Source organism: Hyaena hyaena, unplaced genomic scaffold (genome assembly GCF_003009895.1).
Source record: "Hyaena hyaena isolate Hyena2069 unplaced genomic scaffold, ASM300989v1 scaffold_1193, whole genome shotgun sequence".
NCBI lineage: Eukaryota > Metazoa > Chordata > Mammalia > Carnivora > Hyaenidae > Hyaena > Hyaena hyaena.
This window is the reverse complement of record NW_024081829.1, coordinates 300476-314064: the sequence shown is the minus strand read 5'-3', so window position 1 is coordinate 314064 and position 13589 is coordinate 300476. Positions and strand designations below refer to the sequence as shown.

Sequence of the window (13589 nt, the reverse complement as noted above, 5' to 3'; positions counted from 1 at the left end):
GATTTTTGGAAACAGACACACGAGAAAGTTTCTCCTTAAGAAAGGAGGCAAGAGGAAAGGTTATGAACGTGGCCACTCATCTTTCTTGCATTAGCCCCAAGTACCACCTCAGGATTTTAATAGCTGTTAAAAAGCATCCAGTGCTTTTCTTCTTTTTAAACTTGCCAGCTGAGCAGAGATGGCCCCTGTAGCTTTGGCAAAGGGGGGCCGAGAGACATTTTTAATTGCACAAAGTCATTGGAAAGCAAGGAGATCGATATTTGCTGCTCACTTTTGTATTTAAATGTCAAAGTGTGGTGTAGTTCCAACCTATAATAACAATATAAATCAGTAGAAAGCCAAAACCATTCTTTAGTCTTCTGGAATGGGTAAGATCCTAGGTACAATAGAAGGAGGGAGCCTGCCACATATCAAGTTGTTCTAGATGTGTTCTTGTCAAAATGGTAGTGCTGCTGCTTAAGAAATCCATGAAGTGGCTGCTTGCTGGGGGTAGATCCTGGCTGGAAGTAAAGATGTCATTAGTTGCACTAGAGTGACACCTAGTGGTCGTTATGGAAATCATGCTAATCTCCCAGTTCCTGGGCTTGATTTGTTTTATTTACTTTTTTAATGTTTTATCTATTTATGAGATGAGAGAGAGACAGAGAGAAAGGAGAGAGAGAGCGTGAGCAGGGAAAAGTCAGAGAGAGAGAGGGAGATACAGAATCCGAAGCAGGCTCCAGGCTCTGAGCTGTCAGCACAGAGTCCAACGCGGGGCTCCAACCCACGAACTGTGAGATCATGACCTGAGCCGAAGTCGGATGCTTAACTGACTGAGCCACCCAGGCGCTCCTCCTGAGCTTGATTTGTACGGGACTTTTTGTGGCCAGATGCATATTAGGGTGGCAATGACATCTCCTCTTGTGATGAAACCTGTTAGTAATTGGATTAGCTCCACTCTGGCTCTGGGTCACCTGTACTGTTGGGGCTGGAGGTGGGGTAATGGGGAAGAGGACTGGTGGATAGAAAGATGGAGATTCTACATTCGTGAGTCCTGGGAGGCACACGGGTGTGGGGGCTGGAAATTCAAAACACCTATGTCCACCACTTTCATTTGCTAGCAGAAAAGTGAGGCAATGCTCAGCACAAAAGCAACGTTTGTAGCTCATTTTGTTGCCCAAGCACCCTGAGGTGCTTTCCCAGACATCAAGGAGTGGGGGCTCGCTAAGTTTCAACAAGAAATATCTGCTATTTCAAAGTCATTTTCTCTACTTCTTTTAGTGGACTTGCTATAAAGGCCCTCAGTACTGTGCTGGTAACAGTCCTCAGCATCGACAACACAACTCAGAGGAAGGTGAGTTCATTAGACCAGTATGGACAGTGGTTGCATTAGGCAGGTTTCTTGGTTAGACATGGAGCAAATAGCAAAGTTATGAATGTGGCCACTTCCCTCCATTGGCCCCAGACTTGGCACAATATCAGTGTTTCTTACTTGGGATAAAGTAAAGTGAAAATGGTAGAGATACTGTGGCCAAGGGGTGAAGGAGTCGAGGAGAGTTTACATGGAGAGAAAAGGTAAAATTGGATAAGGTAAAAGAGAAAACAAAATATGAGATTTGAAGAATGGATGAGATTTTACCAGTTGAGATAGGAAATGAAGATCTACCCCAGGAGGGTAGATGGGGAATTGGAGAAAAATTCAGACCTGGGAGGGTGGCTTCCAGGGGAAGTTGGTAGTGACAGGTAAGGTAGAGGGGGAACAGGTAGGTGGGTGGAAGTCTAGAGCTTGTTTGTGTGTGTGTGTGTGTGTGTGTGTGTGTGTGTGTGTTAAAATCTACTGAAGATAATCTGAGCAGGAAGCTGAGACCTGAGCCATGTGATGAAAGACAGTGACTGTGGGATGTGGTGGAGTTGGAGCTGGAGGGGGAGGGGTGTAGGGTGCTATGACAGCTTTCCCAGCAGCTTCTATAAGAGGTCATGAGCGCTTAAATGAACCAGGGTGGTGGACCATACTGAGGAATTAATTGCTCTAAGATCTTTTGTTTTCTATCAAAATAAAATTTGAAAATATCAAAAATATTTTCCAAATACAATTTGAAGACATCAAAAATCATTTCAAAATAAGTTTTGGAAATAACAGGCAAATACATTTTGAAAATATCAAGGAGCCTTGGATTAATCTGGGGAATTGAGGTCCTTATAGCTGAGATCACATCAGCTCTAAAGCAAGATCTGAACAATAGGCATTTAAAAATCTTTTTTTAGAAGGTCAACATGTTTAGATACATGTGGCATGGGATGGGAATGTTAAGTATTCATTTCTTCTCTCTTAACCCAGATCACTGCAGGTAGTGACCATAGGGATTTTTTTCATTTTTTTAAAGACAGCTGGGAAGAGCTTCAGATATTATAGATAGTTGGATATGACAAATAGGTTTGTGTCTCACACTCCAGTACCAACTCTACAGTGTTGATAGTAGCTGGCTGCATTGAGAGGATTTTATGGCTCAAAAGCTCTGCCCTCATGGAGTGTCCTGATGCATTCTCAATGTCTCCTCTGGGCACATTTTAGGAAAAGAAAGCATATATATGATGTATTTGCCATCCTTGATTCAAACCTTTTATTTTATAGTCAAGGAGAGGTTATGTGACTTTTCCCGGCTCATACAGATAGTAAAATTTAGAATCTGAGTCCATTCACGTTCTTTCCATGACTCTTTGCCACATGGGGTCACACTATGGCCTCTCTCTTCCCTGATTTGATGTGTGTGTGTGTGTGTGAGCGCGTGCGCACGCACGCATGGATGTTTAAATGGAGAAAATGGAGAGGAGTTGGCCCTGCCTCTGGTAAATCTCTTCCTCTTCTAAATCTGTGGGAAGTGGGCAGTTGGGGAGTGATCTGAGCCCTGTGGGTATCAGCTCCTCACAGATCAAACAGGGGCAGTGGGCTAGCCAATTTCTAAGCACTCTTCAAAGTCAGAAGGGCTCTTTCATGCCCTTTGTGCATAGTAGGTGCTCCATAAATAGTTACTGAATTGAACTAAAATGGACTTTTCCCCAGGATAGCAACATCTGGCCTCGTCACCTTCTTTAGGAAAGGAACCAGGAAGAAGGCCAAATGATGTGCCTTTGGACAACACTCTTATCTTGAACTGTCCTCTTGATGAAACTATAGTATGATGGACCTCACTGTGTCCCCTCAAAAGTCATATATTGAAGTGTGGCTGTATTTGGAGAAAGGGCCTTTAAAGAGGTAATTAAGGCTAAATGATGTCATAAAGGTGGGCCCTAGTCTGATATGACTCATGTATTTATAAAAAGAGGTGCCAGGAACACACATGCACAGAGAAAAGGCCACGTAAGGACACACAGAGAAGGTGGCCATCTGAAAGCCAAGGAGAGAGGCTTCAGAAGAAACCAAGGCCTCTGGCACCATGGTCTTTGACTTCCAGCCTCCAGAACTGTGAGAAAATACATTTCTGGTGTTGAAGCCCCCCAGTCTGTGGTGTTTCATGATGGCAGCGCTGGCAAACTAATACAGATGGTTTCCTCAGTTATCTAAGGAGCGAACAGATCCAAAAAGTCCTTTGCTTTTGTTTTTTCCCCTTTACTGTTAACCTTCTGGTCTTTGGACATTTCGCAGACTGTCAGCCCCTCTACCACAAGAAGAGAAAACTCTTCAGGAAACCTGGATCAGAAAGAAGTATATGTTAGTCAGGAAAAACTTGAGGTATTTGAGAGTGGTTAGGTCTTGATCAAAGTCCACGGTCCTCAGGGCACCTGGGGGGGCTCAGTTGGTTAAGCATCTGACTCTTGGTTTCAGCTCAGGTCATGATCTCACAGTCTGTGGATTCAAGAAGTCCCATATGGGGCTCTGCGCTGGCAGTGTGGAGTCTGCTTGGGATTCTCTCTCTCCTTCTCTCTCTGCTTTTCCCCTGCCTGCATACTATCTGTCTCTCTCAAAATAAATAAGCTTAAAAAAACAAAAAAAGTAAAGTTCACAGTCCCGTCCTCAATGAACTGATACTTCCTTTGGTGGATCTATCCTCCTGCTTTTGAGAAACTCCATTTGTGTTGCCCAGAACCAGATCTATCATTTGTGGGTCCAGTGAAACACGGAAAGGTGGGGTTCCCTGTTCAAAACTCATTAAAGATTTCAAGATGGCAATGGTAGAGAATTACACCAAGCTCTGGTGCTGCGCAACTGGCCGGGTTGCACGATGGGGAAGCCTCTCTTGTGCATCCCCGTCACACCCTCCCTGAAGCGCGGAGCCAAATCCACGTTGGAATCATCAATCTGAGCATGTTCTAGAACATGCTGACTTTGGGGCAATTTTGCAAATATGGCTAATATTCAATCATGTCAGTGGAGATGAGGACTCAATTTTACTTGCAAAGAGTGGGTATACCACAAAAACTTGGTAAGCTCATTTCTCTGAAACGGGTAAAGTTGAAACACCTTTTATTTGAAGAAATATTGCTTCTAGACTTTCCTGAAGCCAGAATTGTTCTATAAAAGTATCACAGAATATTACACAAGATTAAAAAACACAGTATGCTTCCTAATAACTTGAAATCTTTTTACAAAGCACATCATTCATGACCATAAATATGTTTCTTCTGTCATTCAGCTGGTGACACACACATCTGATAAAGACCTAGTTAATTTTAACATATGTACAGAGTCTATGATAAAGACTTAAAGTTATCAAAGATTCAACTCTAACATATTAAATTTTCTTTAAAAGAGTTTACCTTAAACATGTAAAGAAAACATAATTTACCTATGCATTTGAATGGTCTAAAAATAAAAAGAAAATCACTGTTAACCTAAAGAATAAACCTGTTTGGGAAGTTGGCTAGGGTACTGATAACTCTCAATGAGGTAATCCTTTTGCTGATATTTAAAAATCTAATACATAAGAAGAATATTTTCAAGAATATAGAATTTCAAAAGCAGTCTTGAATTATGCCTTTAAAAAATTCCGCACTTGGTGAAGGCCTTAAAAAGAATCATATAACACATATGGTATGTTTAAAATATGAAACATTCATGAGTGTGTTTTATTGAAAAAGATTCCTTATATAAGTTCAAAACTAAGTATATTTTCTCAACACTTTGGCTTGTTAGCCAGGTCAAGAAAACAAAGGTGACAAAAAAAGTCTTCAGTCCTTTTATCCTGTTAATAAAATAACAAACATTTAGCAATCCTAAGCATATGATGAACACTTTGAGGCTAGGCACAGAGAGAGCAGGCAATCTTTGTTTTGTCGATTTATTTATTGTCACTGCCAACATCATTAGCCATGCCTTTCTGCTAATCAATTTTAGCAAGTCAAGGAAAAAGCATGCAATATTTTCTGGCAAAAGCGTATGCTAAACAATATGTGATCCATACTGTGTGTCACTCTTGGGGTCTGCTCTCCATGGTCACACTGAGGGCAAGCAGTGAGACAAGGAAAAGCTTATGGGGAGAAAAAAAAAAAAAAAAAAATTCTAACCAAACAGACATGGCATTCTGATCTCAAAGTGCAAAAATTCGTTGAACATGATGGCACTAAAAAATTCCAGTGGTTGAAAAGGAATCAAAACCACATGATGCAGGCAGTGGAAAGCATGTTGAAAGATTCACAGAGGATGTCAAGTTTTAGAAACTTGGAAAGGTACAATTCTAGCCATCTTGATTGGATAACATTTGTATAGACATGTCCCTATGGCTTTCAAGAGATAATACTGCTTTCATCTCCCCCAGACAAATAAACACAAATCCACCTTTCTTTCTATTCTTGACAAATAGGGAGTCACGGCACCACATCCCTGTGTGCCTACTGCTAGCATGAGTGCTAACTTCTACGCTAACTTCTGCACATGTGTGTCTAGGATAGCTCGGAATGTTGGCTGTCATGATTGCCTTTATTAGTTTACTAATAAAAAGTTAAAAAAATACTGTGTTTAGGGTAAGGTAACAATTTCATCTAATCAGAGGAGAGTGGAAAGGAGGCACTGCCTTCTGGACTCTGTAAGCTGCCCGTCTTGTGATTCTTCACCTTGTTCAATACCCTTTTCACGCTGCTGGAGTTAATAGGCTGCTCCAGGGCAGACGTATCAATTGTCTGATGAACAGAACTCACAGGAAGATACAGCTGATCTTCAAAAACATCTCCTGGGCCACCGTCCCGGGGAAGTCCTTTCTGATGGCTGCTAACAGGCTGCCTCCTGGGCCCGGGCTTGAGCTCCAGCTCTGTGATGCCATTGCCGCTGAAATCAGGTTCAAGATTATTTAACTCTTCGTGCTCCATCCATTTTTCAGTTTTATGATTTCTCCAGTGTTCAGAATTCAAATGACTAACTTCTGGAATGTCGTTATTCCATTCAAGTTTCGTCTCTGGACTGAATGTTGACTGGTTCAAATGCAGGGTTGGAAGGTCAGCTGGCAAGGTCACATGGGGTGCTTCCCCAACCACGCGACTTGGGTCTTCCTCTGACTCTGCGGAGGCCATCTCTCCTGGCACAGGGAGCTCAGCAGATCTACCTGGGAACCCGTCACTTTGAGCAGTTTTAGTCTCACTTGTTTTATTTTGCTCATGGTGGCTGTTCAGCAGTGCAAATACTCTATCTACATCCTTCAAGTAATTAGTCCAGTCAACCAGACTAAGTCTATAGTTTTGTCTGTACTCATAGATGCTTTCATTCACACTGTATAAATCCTCCAGGCCTTGCCAGTTGATATCTGCAGTGAGGCTGGGCAGGTTAGCCTTCCCATCCATCCCATAACTGTCCTCTGTGAAAAGAGAGATGAAGGTGGATTGTTAGTGGAGAAGATATTTCCTACTTACTGGACAAGCAACTTACATTGTTTTTTTTGTTTTTTTTTTTTTACCAAGGCAAATCAATTTGAAATATAACGCTAAAAAGGATTTTCCCCTATTAATTCATAATTGAGGAGTGGCCTTAGGTTACAGAAGTGATGGAACGATAAAAAATTAAAAAGCAAGCGTCTCAAGCACATACAGACTTGCATGATGAGGCATGGCGGGTGCTGACAGTGCACAGCACCATCAGTCAGGGGGCTTACGTTTCACTCACAGCTCTACTCAAGCCAGCTTTGCAAACAGGACATCATGTGCATGAGGCTCTCTGAGTCTTGATCCCTCATCTGTCAGATGTGGGAATAGTTGTGCAATAGAACCTTTACTACCCAGGGCTGCTGGGTGAAGGAGGAATCTGAAAGTATTCTAATGGAATAAGAGTTGCTTAGGAAGATATTTTTATGCTTCCAGGCACTTGGTATAAAAACAAACGTGGATGCAATTAAACTCTTGAAATCCAATGCTTGAATCTGTTTCTTTGATTAGTTTTTTGCCCTAAAATATTTATACTGTAGATAAAATGATCTTTGAGTGGTTTTCATAGTATACAAAGAATGCCCCTGCTTTTTCTCTCTCAGCTCTTTCTATATCACTAAGGTGACTACAGTCCTGTGGAAAATAGCATCTTTTCTCTTGTTGTGTCCAAGTACCATTTAGAAAGAGGCATCCTGGATTAATACAAGGAGCTAACCGCAAAGCAATACGGATCACAAGGGAGAATAAGAAAAACTACAAAACCCCCACTCTTGGGAGTTTGAATTATAATTCGAAGATGGAAAATTACATAATCTTCAAACCACCTGTAAGTAAAAAAAAATGTTAATACTGAATGTCAACAGCGCTACATGTTGCTATATGGGCATGAGCCCTGGGAAAACAGTAGAGATGAAAGAAGGAAGAAATGAGGTTGCAGCCAAGAGCTGAGTTGAAGCCATCGCTGGAAAGAGCGCCAACCTGAAGTAGGAAAGACTGTAAGAGTCCCGGTAAACTGTGGTGGAGACAACAAGGAAGAGACGCAGAAGTGGGTGTGAATCGAGGTGGCAGTCTGAAACCTTTGCTTCAGGGAGAAAAGGACACAGAGCAAGAAGGAACATCCTTTGGAAACTGGGTGATAAAAGAAAAACGCAGCAAAAGGGGGGAAATTTCAGGTCCTGTAAGAAAAAAAGAGAAGAAAAAAATTGGAGGACACAGAACCTCCCCAACTCCCACCCCCAAATAATAATAAAGTAAAATAGTAAAATGAAAATATGCTTGGTCACACACACTAGAAAGGAACCTCTTAAACTAGAAATCTCTTGAAATCCAGGAGATTGATAAAAGTGACCTAAATCTATACAAAATTTTTATAAAAGAAAATAGAAAATAAGAATAACAAAACCTCTTATCTTATGAAAATGCCGAACAAGTTGCCAAAAGAAACCATAAAGTGGAAAAAACCACAACACAGCGCTGCCAAGTAAATTACATGTTTTCCATCAAGTAGCCCAGATGTGAAAAACCATCTTAAGTCAGAAACTCAAGTATGAACTAAGGATCTTACAACCAATCAAGCTCTTCTTCAAGTATCGAGGTTACAGAAAAAGTTCTAAAAATAAAATGTAAGAACACAGGGAATACTGTACATATCAGCTCATCTTGAATAGCTTTCACATCCAACCAAGAACTCATGGGAGAAATTTCAGCAAAAGGGTTGAGGGTGAGCATTTAATGTATTTATCAGATTTAGGATACAATAAAGGTAGGAGAAGGGTCAAAAGATAATATATACATTTTCTATGACAAAGTAAAAGTCCTGTAACTAAACATGGGAGGAAAGACAGAAAAGCTGAAAGAGAAGAAGTTCATTGAGAGTAGAGTACTACTTCTGAGTAGTTGGAAGTCAAAGAACACCATCAAAAGCTGACTACTGAGATAATAAAAGATTAAATAAGAAACAGGAACTAGGGGTACTAACAACATTTAAGTTCAAAGGTAACCAATAGGACAAAAATATAAACCCTGCAAAGTTCTAAAGAGGGGGAATGAAGGGTAACCACCTTTATAAAGAGGAAACTACCTGTAGAAGATGCAAAGTGCAATACACAAAAACATAATAATAAGTGATACTCAATCCAAGACAGGCCAAATGGACTAAAAATAAATAAGAATCTAGACGACCTAAATATGTAATCAGTTAGGTAGTTCTTATGCAAATGTATCCAACAGTATACTCTGAGAATAGAGGTTATATCTTGTCAAACACACAAAGAAACTCACATTATTTAATTATGTGTTAGGTCATGGAAAAATGCATCAGTAAGCTGCATAAAACAGAAATATTACACACAACACTTTGATATAATACAATGAAACTAGAAATTAATAAAATTAAAACAACAAGAGAGCCCTTTCATTTGGAAGCTGACAAACACTATCTGGGTGAAAAGGGAAATACAAAGGTAAAAGTGCAGAATTTAAAAAATGATAATGGGGGGATAGGAGAGAGGGGAAAATGGGAAAAAATGGGAACTGAGGAGGGCATTTGTTGGGATGAGCACTGGGTGTTGTGTATAAACGATGAATGACAGGAATCTAACCCCAAAACCAAGAGCACACTGTATACACTGTATGTTAGCCACCTTGACAATAAATTACATTAAAAAAATAAATAATAAAATAAGATAAAATGATAATGAAGTGCTTGGGTGGCTTAGTAGGTTAAATGTCTGATTCTGGATTTCGGTTCAAGTCAGGCCCTCGTGTCTTGTGACTGTAAGCACCCATGTCTGGCTCTGCTTGGGATTCTCTCTCTCTCTCCCTCTCTCTCTGCCCCTCCCCTGCTTTTGCTCACTCTCTCTGTCTCTCTTTCAAAATAAATAAATAAACTTAAAAAAATGATAATGGAAACACTATGTATTAGAACTTATGATGCAACACTTTTATCATAAAAAAATAAATCAATTAAACTCAAAACTCTAAAAGCTGGAGAAAGAACAATGTAAATCAAAAGAAAGCACCAGTAAGGAAATAATAAAGGTGAAAGCAAAAATTAATGAGGTAGAGAACAGAAAAATGACATATCTAATTAATAAATCAAAATCCTGGTTCTTTAAAAAAGTGTCAAAGCAGACAATCACTAGTATAACTATTTGCGACAAAAGGGAAAAAATTAAAATACACAAAATAAAAAAATGAAAAGGGAGAAATAATCATTGAAATATACAGAATTTAAAACATGAGAGACTACTTTGCACACCTTAAAGCAAATCAATTAGGAAACCTAGATGAAACAGATAATTGCCCAGAAAATTTATTGAAATTGACCCAATAGAAATAGAAAGCTTAGATAAAGCAATTTCCAAAGAAGGGAAAGAAAGGTTATTAAGAAACTATGCTACAAAGATGCACCAGGTCTACATCGTTTCACAGGAGAATTTTATCAAGCCTTCGAGGAAAAGAGAATCCGAATGCTGTATGAACTGTTCCAAAGCATAGAGATCAATATTATGTTAAGAATATAACACATGATAACCTAGTAGGATTTACTCCAGGAATGAAAGGTTGGTTCATTCATAGTCCATCCATTAATATAATATCCTACTGGAAGATATACAGAGAAAAATTATTTGAGCATCCCCATAGATGCTGAAAAACGCTTTTGTCAAATTCAACATTCATTAGCAATAAAAACACTAAAAAAAAAAAAATCAATGGCTATTTCTTTAACATGGTAAAAATGTATATAACTTAGGCCTGAAGCCTGCCCTCTCACTTAATGGGGAAATCTTTTTTTAATATCTATATTTTTAAGTATATTTGTTTGGGGAGGAGAGGAAAGGTGGGGCAGAGACAGAGGGAGAGAGAAGATCCCAAGCAGGCTCAGTGCTGTGAGTGTAGAGCCCGACGATGTGGGGCTCGCTCCATCTTACGAAGTGTAAGATCATGACCGAAGTCAAAATCAAGAGTTGGATGCTAACTGACTGAGCCACCCAGGCGCCCCAAAGGGAAATCTTAAAAGCATTTTTACTAAGATCAGGAACAAGATAACATTGAACCAGAAGTAATAATTCATTCAATTCAACAAGAGGAATCAATTAGAGACAACCAATAGGAAAAGAAGCAATGCAATCTCTATTCTCAAATACATGACAGGTATACTTGGAAAACCCAAGAGAATCAATGACAAGATTAACTCAAAAATACAAATATTATTTAAAGTAGCAGGATACAAAATTAATATCCAGAAACCAACAGCCCTTGTATACATAATTATAATCATGAAGTTTTAAGGAGTGAGGAAAACCCAATTCATAATGGTAACAAAGGAGATAAAATACTTCTGAATACATTTAGCAAGAACTGTGCAAAACCTATAAGAAGATAATGTAGAAAGCTCCTGAAAGACTTAGTTTACTTAACCAGGTGGAAAGACCTGCCAAAAAAAAGAAAGACAGCTTTTGTTCCTAGATAGAAGACTCATCAGCATAAAGATAGAAATTCTTCTTGATAATTCTTTCACAAACCAGATTTTAAAAATGGGCATAAGACATAACCAGATAATCTACAAAAGCAAGTAAAATGACCTTTAAACTTTCAAAAATATGTTCAACTTTACACATAGTAAAAGAACACAAATTCAAACCATACTGAGATACCCTTTCTTTTTCATTCAATTGGAAAAAAATTTAAAAGCTTGACAGCTGTTGAAAGCAGACACTCATACACTGCTGATGGGAATGCAAAATGGTACAAACCATATAGGAGGGAAATTTGGCAGATTTAATATACCCATATAGGCATTTACCTTCGACCCAGTAATCCCACAACTAGGTATTTACTCTGAAGATATCCTCAGCAATATGATATACACTTGCACAAGGCTCTTTACTGTCTCACTATTTTTAGTTGCAAAATATGAGAACTGAAATGTTCATAGTTAAAAGAGTGGCTGAATAAATTATGTACATCTACACAGCAAATTACCATGAAAAGGTGAAAAGGGAATAGGAAAATTTCTATGAACTAATGGAGAGGATATATTTTAAAGTGAAAGTAATATTCTAGGTGAAAAAGAAACCAAATAAAATACAGTATAGATAGTACACTACCTCGGGGGTAAAAAAGTAAGAGAAATAAAATATCGCCATCTGCTTACTATTGCAACGAGAAACGAAGGAAGGTAAAACAGAAACTGATGAGACTTGTTATCTACATACAGTGCATGGGTGGGAAGAGACCGTGGGAAAGACTAATATTTCTCTGCACATGCTTTTGGCAATTTTGACTTTTGGAACTATGCTAAAGTGTTACGCACTGAAAAACAAAAGTAAACCACCAATGATGAGAAAAAAATAGAGACGAAAATGGAATGCAAACAGAAATAAACAAACCTTGTTCTATTTCAAATGGGTAACGTAACCACAATAAAGGAGAAGGGAGTATGGAATTCTGAGTAACTTCAAACACAGTGCTATTTTCTCTCATTCTTTTTGTTTTTTAAATTTTTTCAATGTTTATTTATTTTTGGAAGACAGAGAGAGATAGAGCATGAGTGGAGGAGGGGCAGAGAGGGAGACACCAAATCTGAAGCAGGCTCCAGACTCTGAGCTGTCAGCACAGAGCCTGATGCAGGGCTTGAACCCATTAACTGTAAGATCATGACCTGAGCCGAAGTCAGATGCTTAACTGACTGAGCTGCCCAGGCGCCCCTATTTTCTCTCATTCTAAAGACAGAGAGAACTAAAGGATATATTAAACTCTAGTTAGCAGTTTTGTGTTTAAGTAGTATGATTTAGCAATTCTGAAATTGCTTTCTGTGTGCTGTAGCATTTAACAAGTGAGTTAATCCATTGAGGATAATGGAAACTAGACTTCTCACTGCTGGAAAAGGAAGTTATCATTTATATGGAATACTATTCAGCGATCAAAAAGAATGAAATTTGCCATTGGCAACAACGTGGATGGAACTAGAATGTATTATGTTAGGCAAAAGAAGGTAGTCAGAGAAAGACAACGTCATATGATTTCACTCATATGTGGAATTTAAGAAACAAAACAGATGAACACAGGGGAAGGGAAGAAAACAGAGAGGGAGGCAAACTATAAGAGACTCTTAAATACAGAGAACAAACTGAGGTTTGCTGGATGGGAGGTGGGTGGGTGGGGTGGGCTAAATGGGCAATGGGCATTAAGGAGAGCACTTGTTAGGATGAATGCTAAGTGTTATTTGTAAGTGATGAATCACTGGGTTCTATTCCTGAAAAAGAAAATAAAACCATCTACTATTAAATAAATAAATACATACATACATACATAAATACATAAGTAAATAAATAAAAGCATGTAAAAAAGGGAGTTATCATTTAGAAACTAGGAAGACTAGAATGAATCTCATGCTGTTAAATTAGAATTAGAGGTATCAGTACAAACATATAATTTCAAATGTATCTAGATAGCCATGTCCACATGTATCTCCATATCTGTAGAAATAGGAATGGCTGTTAATATACATGCGTGTGTATTTTAGCTCTGTCCACCCAAAGGGTCTACATACAAAGATGCCTCCATATCAAGCACCTCAGATCCAGACCTTGAGTTCAAATGCTACTACCCACTTAAAAGGAATTGGGGTCTTTTGGAGAAATGGCGGATTCCAGATGTAGAGGAGTGAAAATACAAGGTGAACCTGGGACATATTGTTAGACCAGAAACAATGAGGTGCTCAAAAGCCTATGGGGACACACCAAAAGGACACAGAAGTC

General features: G+C 39.0%; 2 protein-coding genes across 6 annotated transcripts in view; one reads left to right on the top strand and one right to left on the bottom strand.

Moving 5' to 3' along the window:
• The window catches only part of SLCO5A1 (solute carrier organic anion transporter family member 5A1), a 90005-nt gene extending 86677 nt beyond the window's left edge, over window positions 1-3328 (top strand). Inside the window, exons 8-9 of the transcript XR_005526615.1 lie at window positions 1261-1333; window positions 3041-3328. The gene's annotated coding sequence lies outside the window, so the exon portion shown is untranslated. The remainder of the gene's footprint in view (window positions 1-1260; window positions 1334-3040) is intronic.
• Window positions 3329-4424: 1096 nt separating this feature from the next.
• Window positions 4425-13589, bottom strand: part of SULF1 (sulfatase 1) — a 177454-nt gene continuing 168289 nt past the window's right edge. For 3 of the 5 annotated variants that reach the window (XM_039222837.1, XM_039222838.1, XM_039222839.1), the window contains one exon: window positions 4425-6761. In XM_039222837.1, coding sequence (XP_039078768.1) covers window positions 5956-6761 — 806 coding nt within the window. In that variant the 3' untranslated portion in view covers window positions 4425-5955. The remainder of the gene's footprint in view (window positions 6762-13589) is intronic. The other 2 variants (XM_039222840.1, XM_039222842.1) reach the window with 1 other exon arrangement.